At 35.1% G+C, this 21965-nt stretch overlaps 1 protein-coding gene across 1 annotated transcript in view; it reads right to left on the reverse strand.

The window, feature by feature from the left end:
- LOC113072476 (wings apart-like protein homolog) overlaps positions 1-21965 on the reverse strand; it is a 59771-nt gene that overhangs the window by 33799 nt on the left and 4007 nt on the right. The window contains exons 3-5 of the mRNA XM_026245463.1: positions 9698-10373; positions 8784-9106; positions 7695-7810 (exon numbers count right to left, since the gene is read on the reverse strand). Of these exons, the coding sequence (XP_026101248.1) occupies positions 7695-7810; positions 8784-9106; positions 9698-10373 (1115 nt within the window). The remainder of the gene's footprint in view (positions 1-7694; positions 7811-8783; positions 9107-9697; positions 10374-21965) is intronic.

A 21965-nucleotide genomic window follows, 5' to 3' on the forward strand; every position in this document is an offset into this window, starting at 1 on the left:
TTTGTCTGAAAGGGTTAGTCGATAGGCCTTATATTGTGACCAGCTACTTGACAGGATGTGGTGTTTTAAGCTGTTTTTTCTCCATTTTAACTTAATTTACAGACAGAGGTGAGACAGACAATTATGCAGAGAGCACAGAGAGAGGAGATGTAGAGAGGAGAGAGATAGAGAGGAGATGAGGAAAGAGGAGGAAAAGAGGTAAGACAAACAGAGAATGAAGAAACAGAGAAAGGGCAATACGAAGAAGAAAGAACAGAGATGAGAGACAGAGAGAGGAAGACAAAAAAAATATTTGATTTCAGCTTGTTAAATGTGAATATGTTCTAGTGTCTTCTCTCCTCTGTGACAGTAAACTGCATATCTTTGAGTTGTGGACAAACGGGACATTTGAGGACCATCACGTGTAGGCAGTGGCCCACTTTACAGTGACCACGATGTTGTCACCCAGAATTTATAGTTTACCCACCTCTTTTTTTACCACTACACCTCTGGTTATAAACTAATTATCGTTCTTAACAATGGTGTTATTTGGAAGGTGCCATGAAATGCAAATGCCATCTAAACAGGATGCATCAAACCAAACATTCCAAAATGAATACCTCCTTTCCTCATGCATTTGTGAAGTTGCAGGTATTAGCTCAAGCGTATGAAAGACAAGACATCAGAAACAGAACATGGCATCTGTCAACTGTCTTTTGTGTAGTCAGATGTCATTGATTATAATGGGTTCCATTTATTTTTGTTTTGATGTGGCACTAGTTTTAAGCACATCAGAGCCGTGGGTGTGGCCAGCGGTGTAAATGGATCTATATTTTACTCTAGAGGCAGTTATATGCAAATGTTTGTTCCCTTGTGATGTTAAAAAAACCCACACTCAAAGGACTTTGGCTTAGCTTAAATAAATGCTCTTTTTGTACTGAAGAGGATGTTAAATAGTTGGGTGTGCTCTAAAAAAACCGTTCACTCTGACATGGAAATATTTTCCAGTTAATTTCTTTCAGAAGTTCAAGGAAATTTGGATTTTTAAACTCATGATCCCTGTATTTGTGGGAACTGACCGAAGCCTTTATAACAACCACATATGGAAAGACAAACAAATCTTAAACTGTGAAAAGAAAAGGAGCGTGACTGACTAATTCTGTCTTCAGGTGATCGAAAAGTTAATGAGTAGTGAACTCATCTGAGTAGTATTCACATGCGTTCGACATACACCGTAAAATATAAAACAGTTTCAGGGTTCCAGACAACAACAAAAAATGGCTCCTATAAGAAACTTATTGAGGCACCAAATTATTTTATATAATTAAAATATATATCCGTTCATGTTGATTTTGTATTATAGTAGTACTGTATTGTTCAGACTATAAGTCGCATTTATTTAGAACCAAGAGAAAACATTACCCGCTACAGCTGCGAGAGGGCACTCTATGCTGCTCAGTGCTCCTGTAGCCTACCACTGAAAACATTAAATGAAAACAACTGAAAACTGTTAAACGGAAATATTAACTTAATTTAACAAAATCCAATACCAAGAACAGATATTGCTAATCTGGAAAGACAAGTTATTCAGCTAACCGTACACAATAGTACACAGAACAACAGGCTGAATAGGTGCCGGTAGGTTACCATAACACATTAACAGTTACAGGAGCACTAAGCAGTATAGAGACGGTAATTTTTTCTCTTGGTCAAATTAATTTAGATAAGTCGCAGGACCAGCCAAACTATGAAAAGAAGTGCGACTTATAGTCCGGAAAAATATGGTAAATAGAAATATGATGGGTTTACGTTCGGCTTGAACTGACGCGCCAAAGTGATTGCTCATGTCTCATTAAAGACTGCAAAGACTGTATTTATTGCTTGATTTCGAATTTAGCAGAATTTTAAAGCTGATAAAAAGTTGCAATTACCTTGTTTTATTTTTTATTTAGTAGCAGAAATGGGCTTCCATAGATGCGCATAATCTCAGTTTATTGTATTAACATAACAAAAGATGTGATCGCAAAACAACCAGGAAATAGCATTAGCATTATTATATACTTTATTATACTCAGATAAACCAAATACTGTCATAGTCGTGTGTTTATTAGTCACGCTGAATCAATGAAAGCAGTTAAATCTTCTGTCTATTCAGCAATCGCAATAGGCATTTCCTGGATTTCTTCTGTGAAGCATATTTGGAGTTTTAGCACAAACGCGCCCTCTGGACCTCGGTTGGAGATTTACTGCTGATCACAGAACCATGCTTTACTGAAAAATATGCACGGCAATGGCAGCTTCTGCCTTATTGTGATTTATTGCCTTTGCCATTTAATTTCAATTCATCATGCCGCCTTATAATTATGCCATTACAAAGTGTTTAAAAAGCTTAGGAAAAGAGAAAATGGTTTTATAGTCAAAGACACATACTGTAGCTAAAGTCTGCAGCTTTCAAGGCGATTTCACTACAGTCAGCCACTTCTCCAGCAGAGTTACTGAAATCAATTGCATCATCAGGAAGTAGGTTTAAAAATACATACACAATATAGGGCCGGATATCATCAACTACCACATAATAACATACTTTGGACTTATGACAAGCAAGCAAATAAATAAATTAACTAAAAAAAAATCATCAGTTTGATACAAATAATTAAGTGTGTCTCAGATGTAAAAAATGTACATCAATGAAAAGTTTACAGTTAAATTTTCCAGATTTTAAAACTATAGAATGATTTTTTTTTTAAATAATAATAAAAACTAATAATGAAAATAAAAGGAAATTACTTTTAATTAGAGATGCACTGATTGCAAATTTCTTGGCTGATTCCGATTTTTTGTAAGTGTGACCTGCCGATACCAATTTTTTTCCGATTTTCTTTAAGAATTATAATTGACAGCTTATTCGAACATAATTGTTGTTTTCTTCAAAGCAAAATTTTTTCTTCATGATAAAAGAAATTATTAAACATTACAATTTCCTAAGTAACATGATATTCTAGCACTTAAACAACTCAAAAAAATTAATTAAAAACAACAATTAATTGAAAATTAGTTATTTTATTAAAAAAAATTTAAAAAATACCTTTTTCACTTTTTTACTTGTCTTACAAACGTTAAAGTTAGAATCCTATGAATGAACAAAACTGAAGTGTACATAACACTTCCAAATAATAATAGTGCAGTAAAACCTAATGCCGCGTTTCCACCAAAATTACCCGGTACATTTGTACCAGGAACTGTTTCCCCCAGGAACTTTGTTCCCCCCAGATCTGTTGCTTTCTGCGTTTCCACCAAGGTGTAAAGTACCGGGAAGATTAGGCAAATAGACTGGTGACATAGGTCTGCGTGCGTTTCTCAATACTATAGTATGCTGATTTTGGACGTGCATCCTCTGTAGTTCAGACTTTACGCATTCAACTCGGGAGTGTGATGTCCGAGATGACACAAATCCGGTAATTCTTCATACAGCAGCGTAACGTTACTTGATAACATCAGTCAGCTCGCCTTGGCTACTGCTATTTTCCTCACTGTACATTTACAATAAAATGAAATAGGATATCGAATACCACTGCCTCGTTTCGTTTTCATTTAAACATAATAACAGCTGCAGAAATGTACTTAGTTCAGGGATGTGTGTATATATACAGCTATTACATTGAAATTAAATATTATATAAATTTGCCTTTTTATTTTAATTTTAACATAGATAAATTGAATACAGACCAAAGATAACCTGTTAGATTCACCCAAAACTAATTATTTCTTATGTTTAACCACGAAAGAGAAATCCGAGCCAGTGGAACATATCAGAAGGTCTAGCCAAGGCGAGGCTGCTCTCGGCGGATACATAAAGACTGAGCTCCTGCTGATCGCGTGGAGCTCACCGTCTCCAAGATTGGCGAAAAATGTTTTTAAATAAGGGCGGTCTTCATAAATAAACCACAGATTTTAGTTTTAAACAACTACATTCTCGTCTGAAATACTTTTTAAATTACATTTCATGACACAATAACAGTAATATTTTGAAAATGATCCGAATAAATGGTGGTTGAACTCAATCAATGTTGCGTGAACTCAACCAATCAGGATGTTTAGCGCCCAAGTCCCATCCCCTGAAAGTTCCGGAACTTTAAAAAGTACTACCTCACCAGCAGGGACTTTCTGAGGAGCATTTTTTTTTTACCTGGAACTTTATTTAGTTCCTGGTTACTGCGGTGGAAACACACAGAGTACCAGGCCAAAGTCCCTAGTTCCTGGGTAAAGTTCCTACGGTGGGAAACAGGGCACAAGTGTCTTCGTCACTCAAGCCCCTTTCACACTGCCATTCCGGCAAATACACGGGTAAAGTGTTCCGGCAATTGTTCCCGGGTCGCTAGATTTTGCACTTTCACACTGCCAGTGATGACCCAGGATATGCGTGTGCTTTCACACACAACCCGTAAATATCCCGTAACGACACGTGACATCAGGGCGTGACGTGTAATGTACAAGTCGAAAACATTAAGATCTTCCTTCAGCCGGTAAAAGAGTCGCGCATCACTTTGACACGGCATTAGATCTGGCTTTTGTTCACACAGCGCTCGTCCCGGGTCAAACCCGGCAATGTTACTAGGGCCCCGACCCAGGTTCAATGCGGGAATCAATCCCAGGACGTGGTTGCTTTCACACAGAAGGCGACCCGACAATGTTCTGGCAATATGTCGGGTCCGACGTGCAGTGTGAAAGGGGCTTCAGAGTAAAAAAAAAATTCCATGCCAACGGAATGTTTGCATTAGGGCTGGGTTTTGACACAAATTTCACAATTCGATTTGATTCTCATTCCCTAGCATTTGATTCGATTAGATTACCAATTCAATATAGACTTTGGATTTATATCAGGTAGAGTTCTTGTCAAATTGTCGAGGACAAAAAAAATTCTCAACTAATGCTGTAAAATATACATGTGTCAACTGGTACTACATTATTATAATATTAAAGGTTAAAATTGATTGATTTAAAAGCTATAGCATACAACTGTTAAAATTACACAATGAAGTTTTTAAAATAATAAAGTTCATTGTAAAGAATTGCTTAATATTTATACTTCATTTTTTTTTTTTTATATAAAATTTTAATGGTGGCTGTCGTAAAAAATGATTGATTTATTTAAACATATATTAAACATAAGAACAGTAAAAATGCATATATTTAGCATAATTCCACTCTCTACAGTTTTTTTTCTACCTGACTATTGAGTTTATGGTCACCAAATACGTTTGTTTCTGAGGTAAATGTGACATTACGTGACATTGCTTACAAGGTGTTATATTTACGTCTTTGCGTGTGTGAAACAGTGATTGAGCAATTACACGGATTAAAGTTGTACTCTTTCTTTTAACTTACCTTCGGATGTTTAGTCTTTTTTTTTTTTGCTGAAGCTGGTATTTATATGGAGGATCGATCGGTGAATCTCTACTTTATGATATTTTTTTTTTTTTTATAATAAAAAAAATTACACACTGGTTTATCACTAACAGTCTAGTGGTTTAGTTAGCAAACCTAAGCACAATAAACTAAAACATCTTAGAGAAGCTGTTTCTAAATTCAACCCTAAAAAAATTGCATGAGAGAGAGAGAGCGCAAACACAGAGTGCAAGTGAAATACCTCGAGAAATGATTCATGCATGAGAATAAGTCATTGAGTTTCCTTATTGAGCAAGAGGTGAGCAGGTTCTGTTCATGGCATGTTTAGCGGTGACAGTAAATGTCACTCCATTGCTGAGCTTCAGTGTTAATTTTGACAGGAATTTTTTATTTAGTATATCTTGAGACATAAATGCTTAATAGTCTTAGTCACATTTTATAGTTTTTGCAATACAGACACGTTCAGTTTTCACTCACCAGTTCATGTTCACTTCATTCAAAAACGGTATTAACATGAGATATTCTACAGGATAGACATTTGGACAGCTGTGCGTGTATTTGAGCATTGTATATGAGAACTGAAGAAGTGGAACGTCTCGTCTTCACAGAAAATGTTTGTTAACATTTTTTGTTCATCTTCATTAACGAAATTAACCCTGCTGAGCTTTGAACCAATTCAAACACCTCTCATACTTCACAACTGTCATGAATAAAAACAGCCCTCTTTATTCTTCTTGTAACTTCAATTGCAAACACAATGAAACTAATGTGGATTCAGTACACGTTCAAATCAAAATCATGTGAGGGATGATACTGATTAGCACAAAAGTAATGCTCATTTTTGTTGAAGCACTTACCCTGTACATGATTTATTCAGGAAAAGTTATTTGCAATCCCTGGATCACTAAACCAGTCTTAAATCACTGGGGTATATTTGTAGCAATAGCCAAAAATACATTGTATGGGTCAAAATTATTGAATTTTATTTTATGCCAAAAATCATTAGGAAATTAAGTAAAGATCATGTTCCATGAAGAAATTCTGTAATTTTTTTACTGTAAATGTATTCAAACAATTTTTGATTAGTAATATGCATAGCTCAGAAATTCATTTAAAGTTGATTTTCTCAGTATTTAGATTTTTTTGCACCCTCAGGTTCCAGATTTTCAAATATGTATTTGAAATACAAAACCCTATTTGTATTTTGCATTTAAAACCCTTCTAAAAAAACGTAAAGCATTTTGTATTAAAATACATTCAAGTATTTTAAAATGTTCAAAATACATATATATTTTGTGCCAGTCAACCTCTTTATCAGGGTGCTGATTTCGCTCATCAACTAGTTCAGACATGGATGTCACGGTCAACTGTACTTGTTGATTAAAGTTAAAATAATGCATCATTCAGATTTGCCTTCAGTTAACATGAAAGAAGAAAAGAGTTAAAAAGAGTTTTTTTATTATTAGCTAGCTTGACAAATGTGTTTAAAACATTACTGCATGTTAGGGCTTGGTGATATGACAATGCATTACATATCGTGCCGATCAATGTAAATGTGAAAAAAAAGTCTAAATTAAATCTGTTTATAATATAATTTATAATAAGAGAGATCAAGTCTGTATATAAACTCAGAATATTTGCACTTAAACCACAAGGATGAGTAGATGACAAATTTCATTTTAGGGTGAACCATCCCTTTAATTTTTCCATTTTCCAGATCCGCCAGATCTGTTTTGATATGGTGATCAAGGGAACCATGGAGTTCAAATATGTAGAGTCATCGATAAGCAAGCCATTCACAATCTAATTCCCCGATAATGTCAACACTGTGATGCCATCAAAACATTGCTCTGTTTGAGCATTTATATGATTAAAGTTCAATCATGACTTAATCAATCATAACCCCAGAGAAGCCTGTGTGCACATACAGCAGCCACAGGAACATTCGTAATAACGGCTGAGCTGTCAGCGGGGTTGAGCAACATAACTGCATTACTGTCATTAAAGATAAAGGTCATGCTGAAGACAACAGTGTGATGCCGTTCCACCCTCTGCCTTCACCACACTTCCGTTAGTGGAAATAAAAAAAAATTAAAAAAAAACACTCAAACGCCTACATCATTTCTTTACATGTTGGCAGAAGGGCAATATTTACATTAGTGAAGTAGGCAAAACAACCTTTTGACATTTTTAAATGACATGACACAGTACAACACGCTCCAGAACCAATACTGGCACCACAAATCATCAGCTCAACAATGGGAAAAATGTATAAATGTATAAAATGTATAAGAAATGTATAGACTCACCTTCTTAGGTCCACTGAAGATCTTCCTGCTGCTCTCCTTGGCTGTCTCCTGAGCTCTGACCTGAGGTTTCCTTACTGTCTCAGAGGGAATGAGGAGTTCTGGGAACTCTAGAGGATCTGTAAAAACACAAACAAACTATTTTCCATTTTGAGATTCAAATAATTTATTTTTTATTTTATTTTTTACAACTGGCATCCCCCACAAAATGGTCTTCATTCACGCATGAATATAGCCGCTTTTTTATTATTAGACCGAACTGTTCTAAGGACTGTCAGGTACAATTACAGTTGTATTTCCACAACTGTCTGGTATGGTGCGGCATGATTACAAACCACTCTCAGCCTGGATTTCTGGGCCCGGTTAGACAACCATGCTTAGCCGTGCTATTAGAGTGCATGTCACCACTCTGTTGACTGGCTACACGGAAGCATGACTGACACACTTGTATTGCATTCCAAAGAGCTTCGTTATAAGCACCACAGTGGAAGTTACATTACCTGCGGTGCGCTTGCGGCATTCTGAAAAGTTGAGATGTTTTTAACTCGATGCGGTGCGGACGCGTCAGGAAAAAACGACACGACAGACAGCCTCCGCAGCATGCATGAGAGATCTCGCAGATTTCACAGACAAACGTCTTAATATGATCGCACATTAGAAATGTTCTTTCATAATTTAGCCCCGGGGCCATTTAAATACCGGGTTTCGGTACCCATCCCTAGAAATTACACCAAAAAATTAAATAAAATAATTATAAAAAAAATTGCAAAATAACAGTTGAATGTAAAAAAGTGTAAGTGTCACCAAAAATGGAAATATTTGACAATTGACCAACAAATAAACTAACTAACAAATATATAAATCAATTACTAATAAATAGATAAAAGCTAACAAAAAAAAAAAAACTAAATAAACATACACTTTTTTGGAAAAATGTGCTTAACGAAAAAAAAAAAATGAAAAAAAAAATAAAAACATTTTTCTCTATGCAAAAGGTAAAAAAAAAACCTCTGTGCAGATTTATTGTGGATTTATACAGGTACTGCAACGTAAACAGAGGCCATAGCTAATGTGTTGTGTGTAAATACTGACCGTTTTCAAGGCTGTGACTGTGAACTGCAGTGTGACTGCTCTGTGAGCTTTGCATCACTCTGGTTTGAGGAGTGTCAACATTAGTCGCTGTATACATCAGTGGCACTGCTACACCTGCTGCAGCCTTCCGCTTGACTTTCCTTCTTTCAGAGGAACCCTCTTCTTCCTCACTGTCACTCTGTTCATCAAAGCCGAAGTATTTGATCCTGTAGTTAGAGCTTCCTGAAGCAAAGTCGTCATCCTCTGCCACAGCATCAGTCTCATCAAACCCAAAGAGTTCCAGCTTACTGCTCTTCATTTGGCTCTGTGTGGGTCTGGATTGACTAGAAAGCCAACAGACAAACAGTCTGAATCTCACACAAGTAGACTTCAAATCAAATGTATGAGGCAGAGTGAGAGAAACCAATGAATTATGAATTTGACAGAATTACAATCAGATCTGAGGATTTTATCACATCATCTACGTATACCTGATCAGTTGGTGTCTCCCAATTAGCACTGGTTAAGCAAAATAAAACAAACAAAAAAAAATATTTCCAACAATCTCAAATAATTGTATTTGTTAAGTAGGGGTGTCATGACAGACAGATTTTCATAGGGGTTCTGTCAGAGCCACTTCAATGAGGTGTAGAAGATTGAAACAAGGCGCAATCAAATAAATATTTTCTAAGATAATGAATTTGATGTTGGTGTTTGCATCTCATTTTTAAGTGGTTGAGATTTGGACAAGAAAAACTAAAACACTACAAGATAAAATTCAAAACAAAACTAAAAGAAAAGCAACCAAATAAAAAGGGAGTACTAAAGAGACCTAAAAAGAGACTACTGTCCAAAAATAGTATCAAGCACAGTTCAATATAAATGCAGTACATTGAATTTGTGATTACAGCACTGTTTTTCCATGCAACTATTACCTGCAAGGTTTGCTTTCGGTCTCGGTTTTCTTCTTTAGTCTTCCTGCATCTCCTGGACCAGCTGCTGGGGCGCTGGATGTGTACTCCTCCATACTCCGGTCCATAGAGTCCTGGATGGTGACGTTAAACATGGAAACACAAGATGGATGTAGCACTGTAAAGTCTCTCGTCCGACCTCGGTTTGTTGTTTTCCCAGCATTTTCAGCCCCGCTGTTCTCCAACACTCCCGCGGAGCTATGACTGGAAACGCTTCCATCGGGTTCACCAGACTGTTTGCCTTTATTGGGTCTGCAGTATGTTCTGCAGTTGGATGCCCTGAGCACAGACTGAGAATGGTCCTCGCTTTCAGATGGCTCAACGGGAACATTAAAGTCCCTTTGGCCAAACTCATCTAACCGAGTCTCAGTGGAGGATTTGCCCTGATTGTTGCTTCGACTGTAACTACTTGATGCCCACACAGTAGATGAAGGATCTTTAGGTCTGGTGGAAAGGGATGTGGAGCGTGCTCCCAGACCGACCACAGCGCTCCAGGCATCGTAAGAATCCTTGTCCTCTGTTTTTTCAGACTTTAACGTGGTGGTCTGGGCGAGAGGTCTTGTGTCGCTTTCAGAAGGGTTTTTGTACCATGAGTAGCTGTGGTGGTCAGTGCTCTCGATTGACCAGCTCTGGGTTTTTCCTACAGAAAAGGAAGTCAAACATCAATCAGATGTAACAGAGCTCTTGACCAGTCATGTTCCTAAATCAACACCAAGTAGATTACAAAAAAATAGCTACATTAATAAACAAGTCTAATGTTAAACTTTCAGCAAAGATCAGTTAGCTAAGCAAAATACTTTTGTAAATCGATATAACTAGTAAGTTGCACTGCCTCATTTGTTTGTGTCTCTGGTCAAAATGACTATTATGGCTCCACGATAGTGATTACGACTGATTTGAAAATGTATTCTATATGTTATTTCATGCAAACAACAAATAGCACATCTCATCTAGTTTTCTTGATTTACTGTATTTATCATATACATTTCCACACTCTCTACATTATATAAATTGGCAAAACTCAAAACCTTCTCTCAAAAAGCTAAAACAGTCAAATTCAGTGGTTGCATAAGTGCATTTGTTCCACAACCACAAATGCAAACAATAAAGTCGAGGTTCATGTTTGGATTTATTATAGGTCATCACTAAGAGGCTCTGCACACAGATTTAGTCACAGGAAAAAACAAACAGCCTTGTGAAGAAATGCAGACTGGCTGTATTACACTTTCCATTTAGCAGAAATTAATAATGCAGATCTCTAAACTCCATGTATGTAGGTACTTTCAAATCATCAGGGTTTCTTTTTTTTCAGAGCACATTTGCCAGGTTGTCTAAATGTATCCATTTAAGAGTAGAAAATAACACAACACTAAATCTCTTGACATCTGGCAGCCCAAATCTTGAAATCTTATGGAGGTTTGGTACCAATGCAAGAAAACCTGAGTGAACCGAAGTGAAAAACCTGATCAAAATTTAAATATGATTAATCATTGAGCCTTAAACTAGGGCTAGGTGATAAAACAATAACTATCGTGATACAATTTTCTTCAATAAAAACAATAACAAAAGATTGATAAATGTGCAATATCACAAAACAGCGCTACTCATTTGAACCACTACTTAAATAGAAACAATTATTTATACTTAAATAAAATGATCTACAAATTGCTTTCGTTTACTATGGATTTACTGTAGTAACACTAACTGCACCATGGTATTGTGGCAGAAGGTGGGATATTCACATTGAATTATTATATTATTAATGTAGACTAGGGGTGTCACGATTTCGATTTTAAATCGAAATCGATCAAAATTAAGTCTCGAACTTCGAATTAAAAAATGGAAATCGTCGATGCTGCCACGCCCCCATGTTGTATGACGGCAAATCAATGACAAAAATAACTGAGCATACAACTGATGCTGGGGCGCGCGCTATATGGCTTCCGCGAGAGGAAAACTGAATCGGATGCCAAGAAACGAGAGCCCGCGAGCTCATTTCAAACTCTCGCGCGCACGTGACATGTACTATGCGCGCAATACAAGCCCTCGCGAGCGCATGCTCATTCCCCACATCCTCGCGCTCGATCATCTCACCTCTGCTTGCCCGAACAATTTTATTTTTGTCAGTCGTGGGGCGGGGCTTGCTGTTTTAGTTGTTATCTCAAATGTCATTGGTTATTCCCCTTTTCCTAAAGTCAGTATTCGATGCCTGTTAGAAAATGAGTAATAATTCACTTCACTTGACCCATCGGTGGACCAGATACATGTGAGTAATCATTTCTTTTGCTTGTTTGATTTATTTTTGTCTTTAATGTAATTTAATGCATTGTTTATAGAGTAGATCTGGAATTCTTCTGATTGCTAGTGATTGCAGTCTTGTAATAAGAGATACACATTTTACAGACTGTAATGATGCACACACACACACACACATACATAATATATATATATAAATAAATCTAAATGAATTACAGTGAAGTGTTTAACAAGTGTTTTATCTTTAATCTTTTAAATAGACACATCATAATATTTGAAGGTTAGTTTAGTCATTTTTTATTGTTTTTGTTTGTTTTGTTATGAACTTGAATGTCATCTTTTGTGACTGCACTTACAAAAGAGAAACTGGATGGCAGTTTATTTTAAGTTTTCAATTGACTAAAGATATAAGTTGTTACATTATGTTGTTAATAAAAGTTTTAAATTTGACAGTGTAATGTGGTACATTGCAAACAAAGGTCAGATATTATATTACATAAAAGTCTAGTTTGAAAAATGACAATCTGTGCTTTAAAGAGAATAAATGTAAAAATCGAGAATCGAATCGTGACCTTAGAATCGAAAATGCAATCGAATCGAGGATTTGGAGAATCGTGACACCCCTAATGTAGACATGTATTAAATTATTAAAGGAGTAATGGAAAACAAAAATAATATTTTTCTATATCTCATTTGTGCATTTATACTAAATATATTTAGACCACGATTTTTCATACATCACCTAAAAAAAAGGTTAAAATGACTGGAAAAGTGTTTTAAATCAAAAACATGAAGTGTTTGTCATGTTCTGACCATAACGCGTTCAAGCAAAATTAACAATCTGGTTTCTACAACTTTCACTTGACAGGAGCAAAAATACTTCCGCTTATATACACAGGAGCAAAAATACTTTTTTGGCCATATCGCCCACCCCTACCTTAAATATTTATATATATATATATATATATATATATATATATATATATATATATATATATATATATATATATATATATATATATATATATATATATATATATATATATATATACACACACACACACACACACACACACACACACACACTTGACAAATGTGAAGTACCATTTTCAGTTACTGACAACATTGTGAAAATACCCTATTAATTATTTGGCAGCCAAAAGCATCTGATAATGTGAGGGTTACGGAGATATTCTGAAAACATGAAAGCCACCACAAGTTTTATGCAAAATAAAAACTCTTTCTATAGGTTTAAAACTAGTGAACCGAGGGTCAAAGACAGACTTAGTCCATCAATTTTCTCTGATCTCTTACCCAGAGATTAGCCAAACACAGGCCAGAAGACGATATGAACACACTGCTAGACATCAAAGCAATAATCACATGTCTGCAGTCATAACACTGTCTACATTATAGTCTGGCAGACAACACTCGCCATTTACCATTTTTCCATTACTGTACATATTCTCCATTACACCAATAAGCACAATTAAGTATATCTATTGTGAACTAGAAGACAGGACAAAATTTTAATGGCAGCTTTGGAGAAAGGTCCCCAACATACAATACCCCCATTGAGCTCCATTCCAAAGGAAGTCAGTGTTGCAGAAAGGCTGTTAGGCCTAAAAACCATCTATTACACAACAACACTTACACAATATCGGTTATATCACCACGTTGGTAATTCAGAACATTACCCTATTCATTAGAGTGTGAAGAGGTGAAAGACAAATTAGGCCATCACAATCATATCAAACATCTTGACTTTTGTAAAACCTCATCCAAATGACCGGTAATTCAACACAAACCTATAAAAGACAGTTTAAAGCACTGTCATCACTCTCCAAAGACAGAATTCTGTTCAAATCTTTGTTGAAAATGGGTTTATGTAACAGACCTATAAACACATCTGAATTAAAGTCTGTGTAATGTATGAAAACATCAAGTCAAAGAGTGCTCATACGAAGCGTTTCGAAATAGGGCAGCAGAAGTCATTAATTTTTTAAAAGGGGTTGACAATGCAACAACGTTAAACAGTAGTGAACTATGCAAATGCTCAATGACATAATACAGCGATAAATCACAAGTAGACTGCACAATGAATCAAATTGTGTTATGGAATATTGTCTGTGAAAATTAAAGTGCAGAAAGACTGCTTTTTAAATATTAAGTCAACGTATTCTTTGCGCGTTTCACTATTTAATTTCATAAAACTATCGTCATAGCACACGCACACAGGAACTCATTAGGTTTTCAAGACAATCTGTCAAAACTAAATTCAGTTTAACTTGAAATTGGCAGAAACACATTACTATTATACAGTAGAATGTATTTCAAGATATACAATTATTAAAGCTTTATATTTTCAGGAATAACACTATTTCTCCCATGATTTAATAAAAACCTGGTGTGCAGCACTTTGATTGCCAAAAAAAAAAAAGTTATTTTAATTTGATTACATTTTGAAAGATTAAATTGTTGGTGTTTAATGCCTTCACTTGATTACCACTGATCATAAAATTTTATTAAATCAGTGTTTCCAACCAGATTTTTTGTGAGACTGTGGTAGGTGGACCTGGGTCCCTGTAGGGGGTTCCGGGGGCTTGCAGTACTGGAACAAAATTTTGAACATTTTAAGGTTTAATTAATCTATCTACTGCACCTTGAGGGATCAAAATGAATGTAAATTCAGTTTTTTTTCCAGTGTGAAAATTTAACTAAGAAAAAAAAGTTGGTGATTCAATTATTACCTTAACTTTAATGGGGACTCAACTACCATTTTAGTTGCGATACAGCATTTTTGTCTAAATTCACACTGGTGTTTTAGGAAGAAAAAACAATTATAATAAGAATATTAATAATTTTACAGTCCTACAGTTCAATGAAAGGTCGTATTTCAATTCGTATGAATCATATTTTAAAATGTTGCACTCTACATATTTTAGTCTGGCATTATAGTTTCGGAAAGTGAATGTGTACAAGTGTACAGTACATCACAGTAACATTGATGTAAGTTAAAAAAAATATTCATTAGAATGAGATCATATGCTGCATTAAGCCACATCAGCATCACAATTCAAGGCTTATGCCGCGTTTCCACCAAAATTACCCGCAACATTTGTACCAGGAACAAACACGTCAATGTTCCTCCTGCTCTACTTCAGCCTGAGTCTTATCCCTGTCAGTGTCATCTCTAATCCAGTCCTGTCCTCTGACCACCACGGGACACTTGTTTGCCACATTCTGGGGATTCTTATTAGAGCAGATGATTTCCAGCTCACACAAACATTTTAGGAAACAATTAAACAAAATACTGTCAAATATTTTCATATTCCTTTCAGGTGCAGCTTTAACATTAACATCCGGGTGTGTGTTCACAGTTTGTGTGTGTGTGTGTTCACTGCTCTGTGTGTGTGCACTTCAGATGGGTTAAATGCAGAGCACGAATTCTGAGTATGGGTCACCAAACTTGGCTGAATGTGAAGTCACTTTAACTCACGATTTCATGTAGAGAGATAGGAAAGATTATGTACACGGTTGTCTTCTGGTTTGTGATATCAATGTGAAGCTGAAAACCCACAACTGGGGAGCAGTTCATCCAGGACGGTGCTTGCATTCAAAAACAGGAAGCTCCTCGACTGTGTGGGAGTATTTACATGTTAAATGCTGCTGAGCATGGTTATATTCAGGGGTGCACATAAGTAGAACACAGGTGCTTAAAATAAAAAATACGATGTATAATATGTTCAGACCAAGCAGCAACCTTCCGGCCTCTCTCTTGAATCCAACACGGAAGTGACTTTAACTGCAATTCAATCTCCAAAAGGGAGTCAATCCCATAGACCCCGCTATGGTAAAATGGCCAACTTTATAGCAGGAAAAAAAAATATTTACAGCTTCGTACAAAAAGGTTTTTTTTTTGTCTATATAGCTAATTGTGCACTTTATGACAACTGTGAGTGGGGTAGATATTTATCTGTTCAAATTTTATCAAGCCTTAAAGTTCTGCATAATTAATGGTATGGCCATTTGAGTGACAGGTCGACTGAATTCAATAAAACAGCTTGTAAACAAAATGTCACGTAGCATCAGTTTCCACAACTCGTTAGTTCACCATAGAAATTCAGTGCAGAGAAGAGCGTTTTTTTTTATGAAATTTGTATTTATAATTATTATATTTCACTTACCTGTTAGTGATGTCTTAATTATTTAATGTTTAAATTATATTTTACATTTATTCATTTAGCTGACGCTTTTATCCAAAGCGACTTACAATTGCTATATATGTCAGAGATCGCATGCCTCTGGAGCAACTAGGGTCTTGCTCAGGGACACATTGGTGTCTCACAGTGGATTCAAACCCGGGTCTTTCACACCAAAGGCATGTGTCTTATCCACTGCACCAACACCACCCATAAACTGTACAACTACATATTCCATTAAATAAACTGTTCTGAAAAAGTTATAAGACCCACCATCTAAAATGATTATATTTAAGCAACAAATATATATATATATATATATATATATATATATATATATATATATATATATATATATATATATATATTTTTTTTTTTTTTTTTTTTTTTTTTTTTTATTTTTTTTTTTACTTTGCTTAAATCAGATCGGTAGATACTCAGAATTTCTGGTATCTGATCGGGATCAGTTCTGAGAAAGTAGTATAGAGCCAAAAAAATTGTACCAAAATATTTTTACCAAAAAGTGACATCAAAACCAAGGTACGTACCAATCTATCATGTTTGTGTATCGTTACACCCCTACTAACCATGCCTATTATAGCATTTTCTCAGTCCAGAGAAAGCACACTTAAATATGAGTGAGTCATGCAATAAATGGAAAGCAGAGTTAAAGCTCTATTCTCCCTATAATGTGTTTTTTTCTAGACATTCCAGGTGTTATTAAGCTATCCTGCTGTTCAGATTTCCACAGAAGTAATTTGCCATTCATCTTGGATAATACATACACTCCACTGGAACATTTGAGAAGTTTACTTTGAGAAAGTGAAGATTTATTTATTTTATTATTATTTATTATTTTTGCATACTGGATAATTAAATTTTGGGCTTTAAATCTCCTCACATTTAACTGAAACCGATTGATCTTATATGCATTGGCATCACATTGTCCAATTATTTATTGCCTATAGAATTTTCCATCATTATTATTATTATAATTTTTTTTCAAATAAAGACAAGGTAGGGAAGGGACTGACGATAAAATGGAGTGTGTTGAAAGAGGACAATCATGTAAGGACTACAGCCAGAGATATTGTCAAAACCATTAAATATTGTCATTGTTTAGAGTATTTGGCATTTCCAATTAATGTAAGCCTGTTATTTTCTGGCTATTATTATTAGGTTACCTTTATTATTAAACTAATATTACAATTAATTTCCTTCGCAACAATTTTATCTTTCACTATCATGGTGAAAGACGTTCACTGGCATAAGTTTGACTAGCACAAAGTTTACACGTTGCTTGTATGATATCCATTGGCTTGCCTTCACGGTTTAAAACAGAAGTAGCCTATTTCCAATATTCCAATGCACCCGCGCTACAACCCGAATAGTCATGTGTCGTGGACGCGCTCTTGGCTCTTCCTGTAACAATGAACAACGTGCTGAAACATGGAAAATAAACCCAAATAATTCACAACTTTTTTATTACGGTAATATTCTCTTTATAATATTATGTTTATGACATTCCCAAATTATAGTTATTAATGTTGTGCATTGCTGGTCAAGCTGAGTGTGCTGAAGCTGAATGAACACCAGTAAACTGTAGTGCTGTCAGCTTATTCAACACATCAAAGATAGTCAAATTATCTTATGGGTTTGAAAAAACGATAACAGAAATATTAACCATCTAAAGCCAAAGGGTATTTTGGAGGCCCTGGAGAAGTTGTCATGTCCTGATATTTGTGCTTTTTTCAGCCGCTTATAAACATCTGAATGGCTAAAGTCTATTATCACTGTAATCAGCACAAACTTGGCTATAATAATGTGTGAGCTGCATGTATGTACATGATTGTGTTTTTTAAATTTTCTAAGACACTAAAGGGTCTATGCGAGAGGGCGTGAACTATCATGAACATCATTGTGATTTACACATAAGACGACAAAGGCCCGCATAATGAGCTGCATAATGAGCCTTTCAGTCAGGTTTGTGACTGAGAGGGAAGAGTTACAAGAAGGAATGTGAGGACAAAATAAATGTATATATTTTTATGTTTGTAGTTTATTTATAATATATTTAATTATCCCACAAAATAATTTTATATTCACTTGCAAGTGCAGTTAAACAGTTTATTAGGAACAATCACAGCTGACTTTCAAAGCTTAATTTTTAGCATCATTGCTCCAGTCACACACTGATTTTCTACAACAACAAAAAAAAAAAAAAATTAGTTATTAGTATCATTATCATTATTATTGTTATTATTAATGTGGAAATGTGTTTTTTTATTATTATTGATAAATTGAAAGAACAGCATTGTTCGTTAAATTTGTTACATTAAGCTTCTGAATGTTATTAAACTTAATAATGTTTCACTAAATTATACATTTAGTCAGGAATTATAGTTTGGAAAAAGTCTAACAAGTAAAATGGTTTACACATTATGTGAAAACTAATACAAGTATATAAATAAAAAGAGATTTAGTCATGTTTATGATTTCTGCTGAATAAAGCGTTTTATTCTTTTTTCTGAGGAAATCTAAAATTCTGACGTAATCCTCATCACATTTTCTTGAGGTGAATTGTCTTATTCTTCTCTTATTCCTCGTGAAGCAAAAATTGCGATTATTCGATTAATCTGCGCAATTAATCAAAATCTAAATAAAATCGCGATTTGAGTGTGTGCTTCCCGGCCTCCCGCAGTATGTTAACTGAACCAATCAGGATGCAGCGTGCCTAAGTGGAGCGCGAGAACAGAGCAGACTGGGCATATCCCTAACTCCAGGTTCACACACTGTCTGTGATGCGTAGCCTTTTTTTTTTTTCTTTTTTTTTGAGCCCATGTTAACGGATCAGAATGTTCACACTGCACGCAGTAAAAACAGAAAAAGTTATAATTAGAAAGGTGCGAAAAGATTTAATATGATCTGAGCACATGCATCTGGTTTTGTTAACAGAGCAAAGAAAATCTGCGTGCCAGCGGATAGATTCGCACTCGCGCATGATTTTAATGTGCTTTCGCCTTACAATCATGCACTCTCATTGCAGCTTCTGAATTGCGTACACATAACTTACTGTATACGCACTGCAGACGGAGTACGTGTGAACCTTGGGCAATAAATATATTGGGCAAAACCTATAACACCTGAGGCACTGCTACAGTGAGCTTTATGATCAATGCATGGCAAAAAAAATTATAAATAAATCCCTGAACACAGGTTTTATTTTATTTTTTATTATTATTTATTGCCATATGTCTAGACATTTAGTTTGAAATCTTAGTGATTATTTTGACTTATGTCTGTTCTAGAGACATGTTACAACTTTTTGATAAAGATCTCATTGGTTTTCTTTTGGAAATATGTTTCAAATTTATACTGAAAGCATTTATGACTGTAAAGCATGTCTGTGTCAAAAATCGCAAAATTGATTAAAAAAAAAATCATGATAGGTTTTTGTCCATATTGCACAGCCCTGCTTTGTAACATGCTTCAGTAATGCATTTCTTACATTTGTGTTTAGAAAATTTTAATTCATTTTGTAAAAATAAAATTGTGAGAAAATCATATCATGAAATCAGTATGATGACTTGCATCGCGAGTTGAATGAATCGGGACATCCCTATTCGTCAGCTGCAAAAACCAGCAATATCATACCTCTGTGTTTTTATCGTTATAGCTGTGGCATGGCCTTCTTTATTCTCATAAAATTAGAATGATTATTAAAACTATAATCTTTTAGTTATTGTCCATGTACAAATTCCTCTTTGATTCAACGAGTTTTGTTTTGCTGTCTAGAGAACAACATGAACAAACATCTACTTTTTGCCAGATAATGGACTGATACAAGCAATATGCATAGGAGCAACAAAGAGTGTCTCAGTGAGAGCCACTCATCAGCATGCATTATAATAAGAGACCCATAGTGGTTACAGGCAAGGTGATGAGTTCTGTGTGCTGAGTTTCTAAATTAGATAAACAGCTCACAGGAGCCTGTCCAGATGCCTCGCTCCATCGCCGTCTAAGTGTTCTCTTCTTATTAACATCTCCGCTGACGGGTGTCAGTGTTCTGAAAACTTCACCTCATTGATTACTTAGTCAGCCAAATTATTTGCAAGACCCTGGAGAAGTACTGATTTGAAAAACCAATTATGCAGAAGAAATGTAAAATAGAGTTTGGGTCAATTAAAGACTTTCATTTCTTGGGCTGCTGGGAGCTCTAGGGTGTTGTTATAAGAGTCAGTCCACCGTATCCATTACTGTGATATTAAGCAGGGTCTTACACAAGTCTACAGCCTGTAGTGCTGTAGCACTCATGGCAGCAGATGCCCTCAAATAAGTTTTTTGACAAACATGAATGATTTATTATTATTTTTTTATTAAAAATGATTGAGGAGTCAGTTTATCTCAGGTCTGAACTGCTACAACCAACATCCCTACAGCAACATGCATGTGAAATTCCACCCACATTCACTTCCACATTTCTTTACCCTCCTTACAACACAAATAGGAAACTGAAGTGTGACAGTTAGGTTTTTTTTGCATTTTGTTGGGTATGAGCAGGAAGTTTTTTCATATATCCACCCAAGCATGAGAATCCATCCGTATCTACAAGATCAAATTAATTTTTTTAGGACAACTCAATGATTGATTTGCAACCTTTTGGGGTAAACTTGAATTATCATTCAGTTTACGTTGAAGAATTCTCTTCATGGTCTGACTTTCCTAGAGCAGAATCACCTCTCTCTGTGCCTATTTTGTGCAGAGAAGCTGTGCATTCAGTTGGCTGTACCGCAGCAGACTCGTCAATAAATGAGCATAAACAGCGCTTCCAAGCATCTGTAACTTACTGACTGTTTGGGTTTATAAAATTGAACATAGTTCATCTGTTAATATGCACGGTTTGTTGCATGAAAAAAAAAAAAGTAATATAGCTAAAACCATCATATAGTCGCTGTTTAGTGTAGATGCATGTTGATTTTAACAGATAATAAATTAGGATTTAAGGAGTAGAGTGAGAGTGACTCCTGGTTAACATGTAGTATTAATGGGTCATGTTTAGTCACTATTTATACCCGTTATACCTGCATTACAGTATGTGACAGTTCAGAGAATAGAATAGATCTGAAGTGCCAAAACTTGCCTGACTGACACTATGACGCATAAATATGCAAATTAATGTGTGACATCACTTTGGTGATGAAAATGTATATGCCAGGGATGCAAGGATACCATTTTTTCAGAATTGATCCGATATACCAGTGCAGTTTTTTTTTTTAATTCAATGTATAATTTTCATCCTTCTCTGTTGACCTGATCGTCGCTCGTTTGTGTGTTAAATAGAGCTGGGTATCGATTCGGATGTCCCAATTCGATTTTGATTCTTAAGCTCTCGATTCGTTTCTCAATTTTTTTTTTTTATTACGTTCAGTGAATATAGTTTTAATAAAAATAAAAATTTAGAAATATTTCTAAAAATAACAGTAAACATCAGTTTACAAATGGTGAATTAATAGAAAGCAAATTAAGAACTACGGGACTGTATTTTAAACCTTTTATTTTATTTTTTTATAGGGTCCTTTTTTGAACAATAATAGGGCCCTATAAAATGTTATTCTTATTTTTATTTAGGCATAAAACATTAGTTTAATTTATCCTAATCAAATGAAAATTAAACTCTTATTTTTTGGCAAACAAATTGCTGCAAAACAGAGGTTTACTGTTAAAATTTAAAAAAGAAAACAAATTTGAATATTCCTTTAAAAATAAAGATTTAT

Source organism: Carassius auratus, unplaced genomic scaffold, assembly GCF_003368295.1.
Source record: "Carassius auratus strain Wakin unplaced genomic scaffold, ASM336829v1 scaf_tig00009130, whole genome shotgun sequence".
Classification (NCBI taxonomy): domain Eukaryota; kingdom Metazoa; phylum Chordata; class Actinopteri; order Cypriniformes; family Cyprinidae; genus Carassius; species Carassius auratus.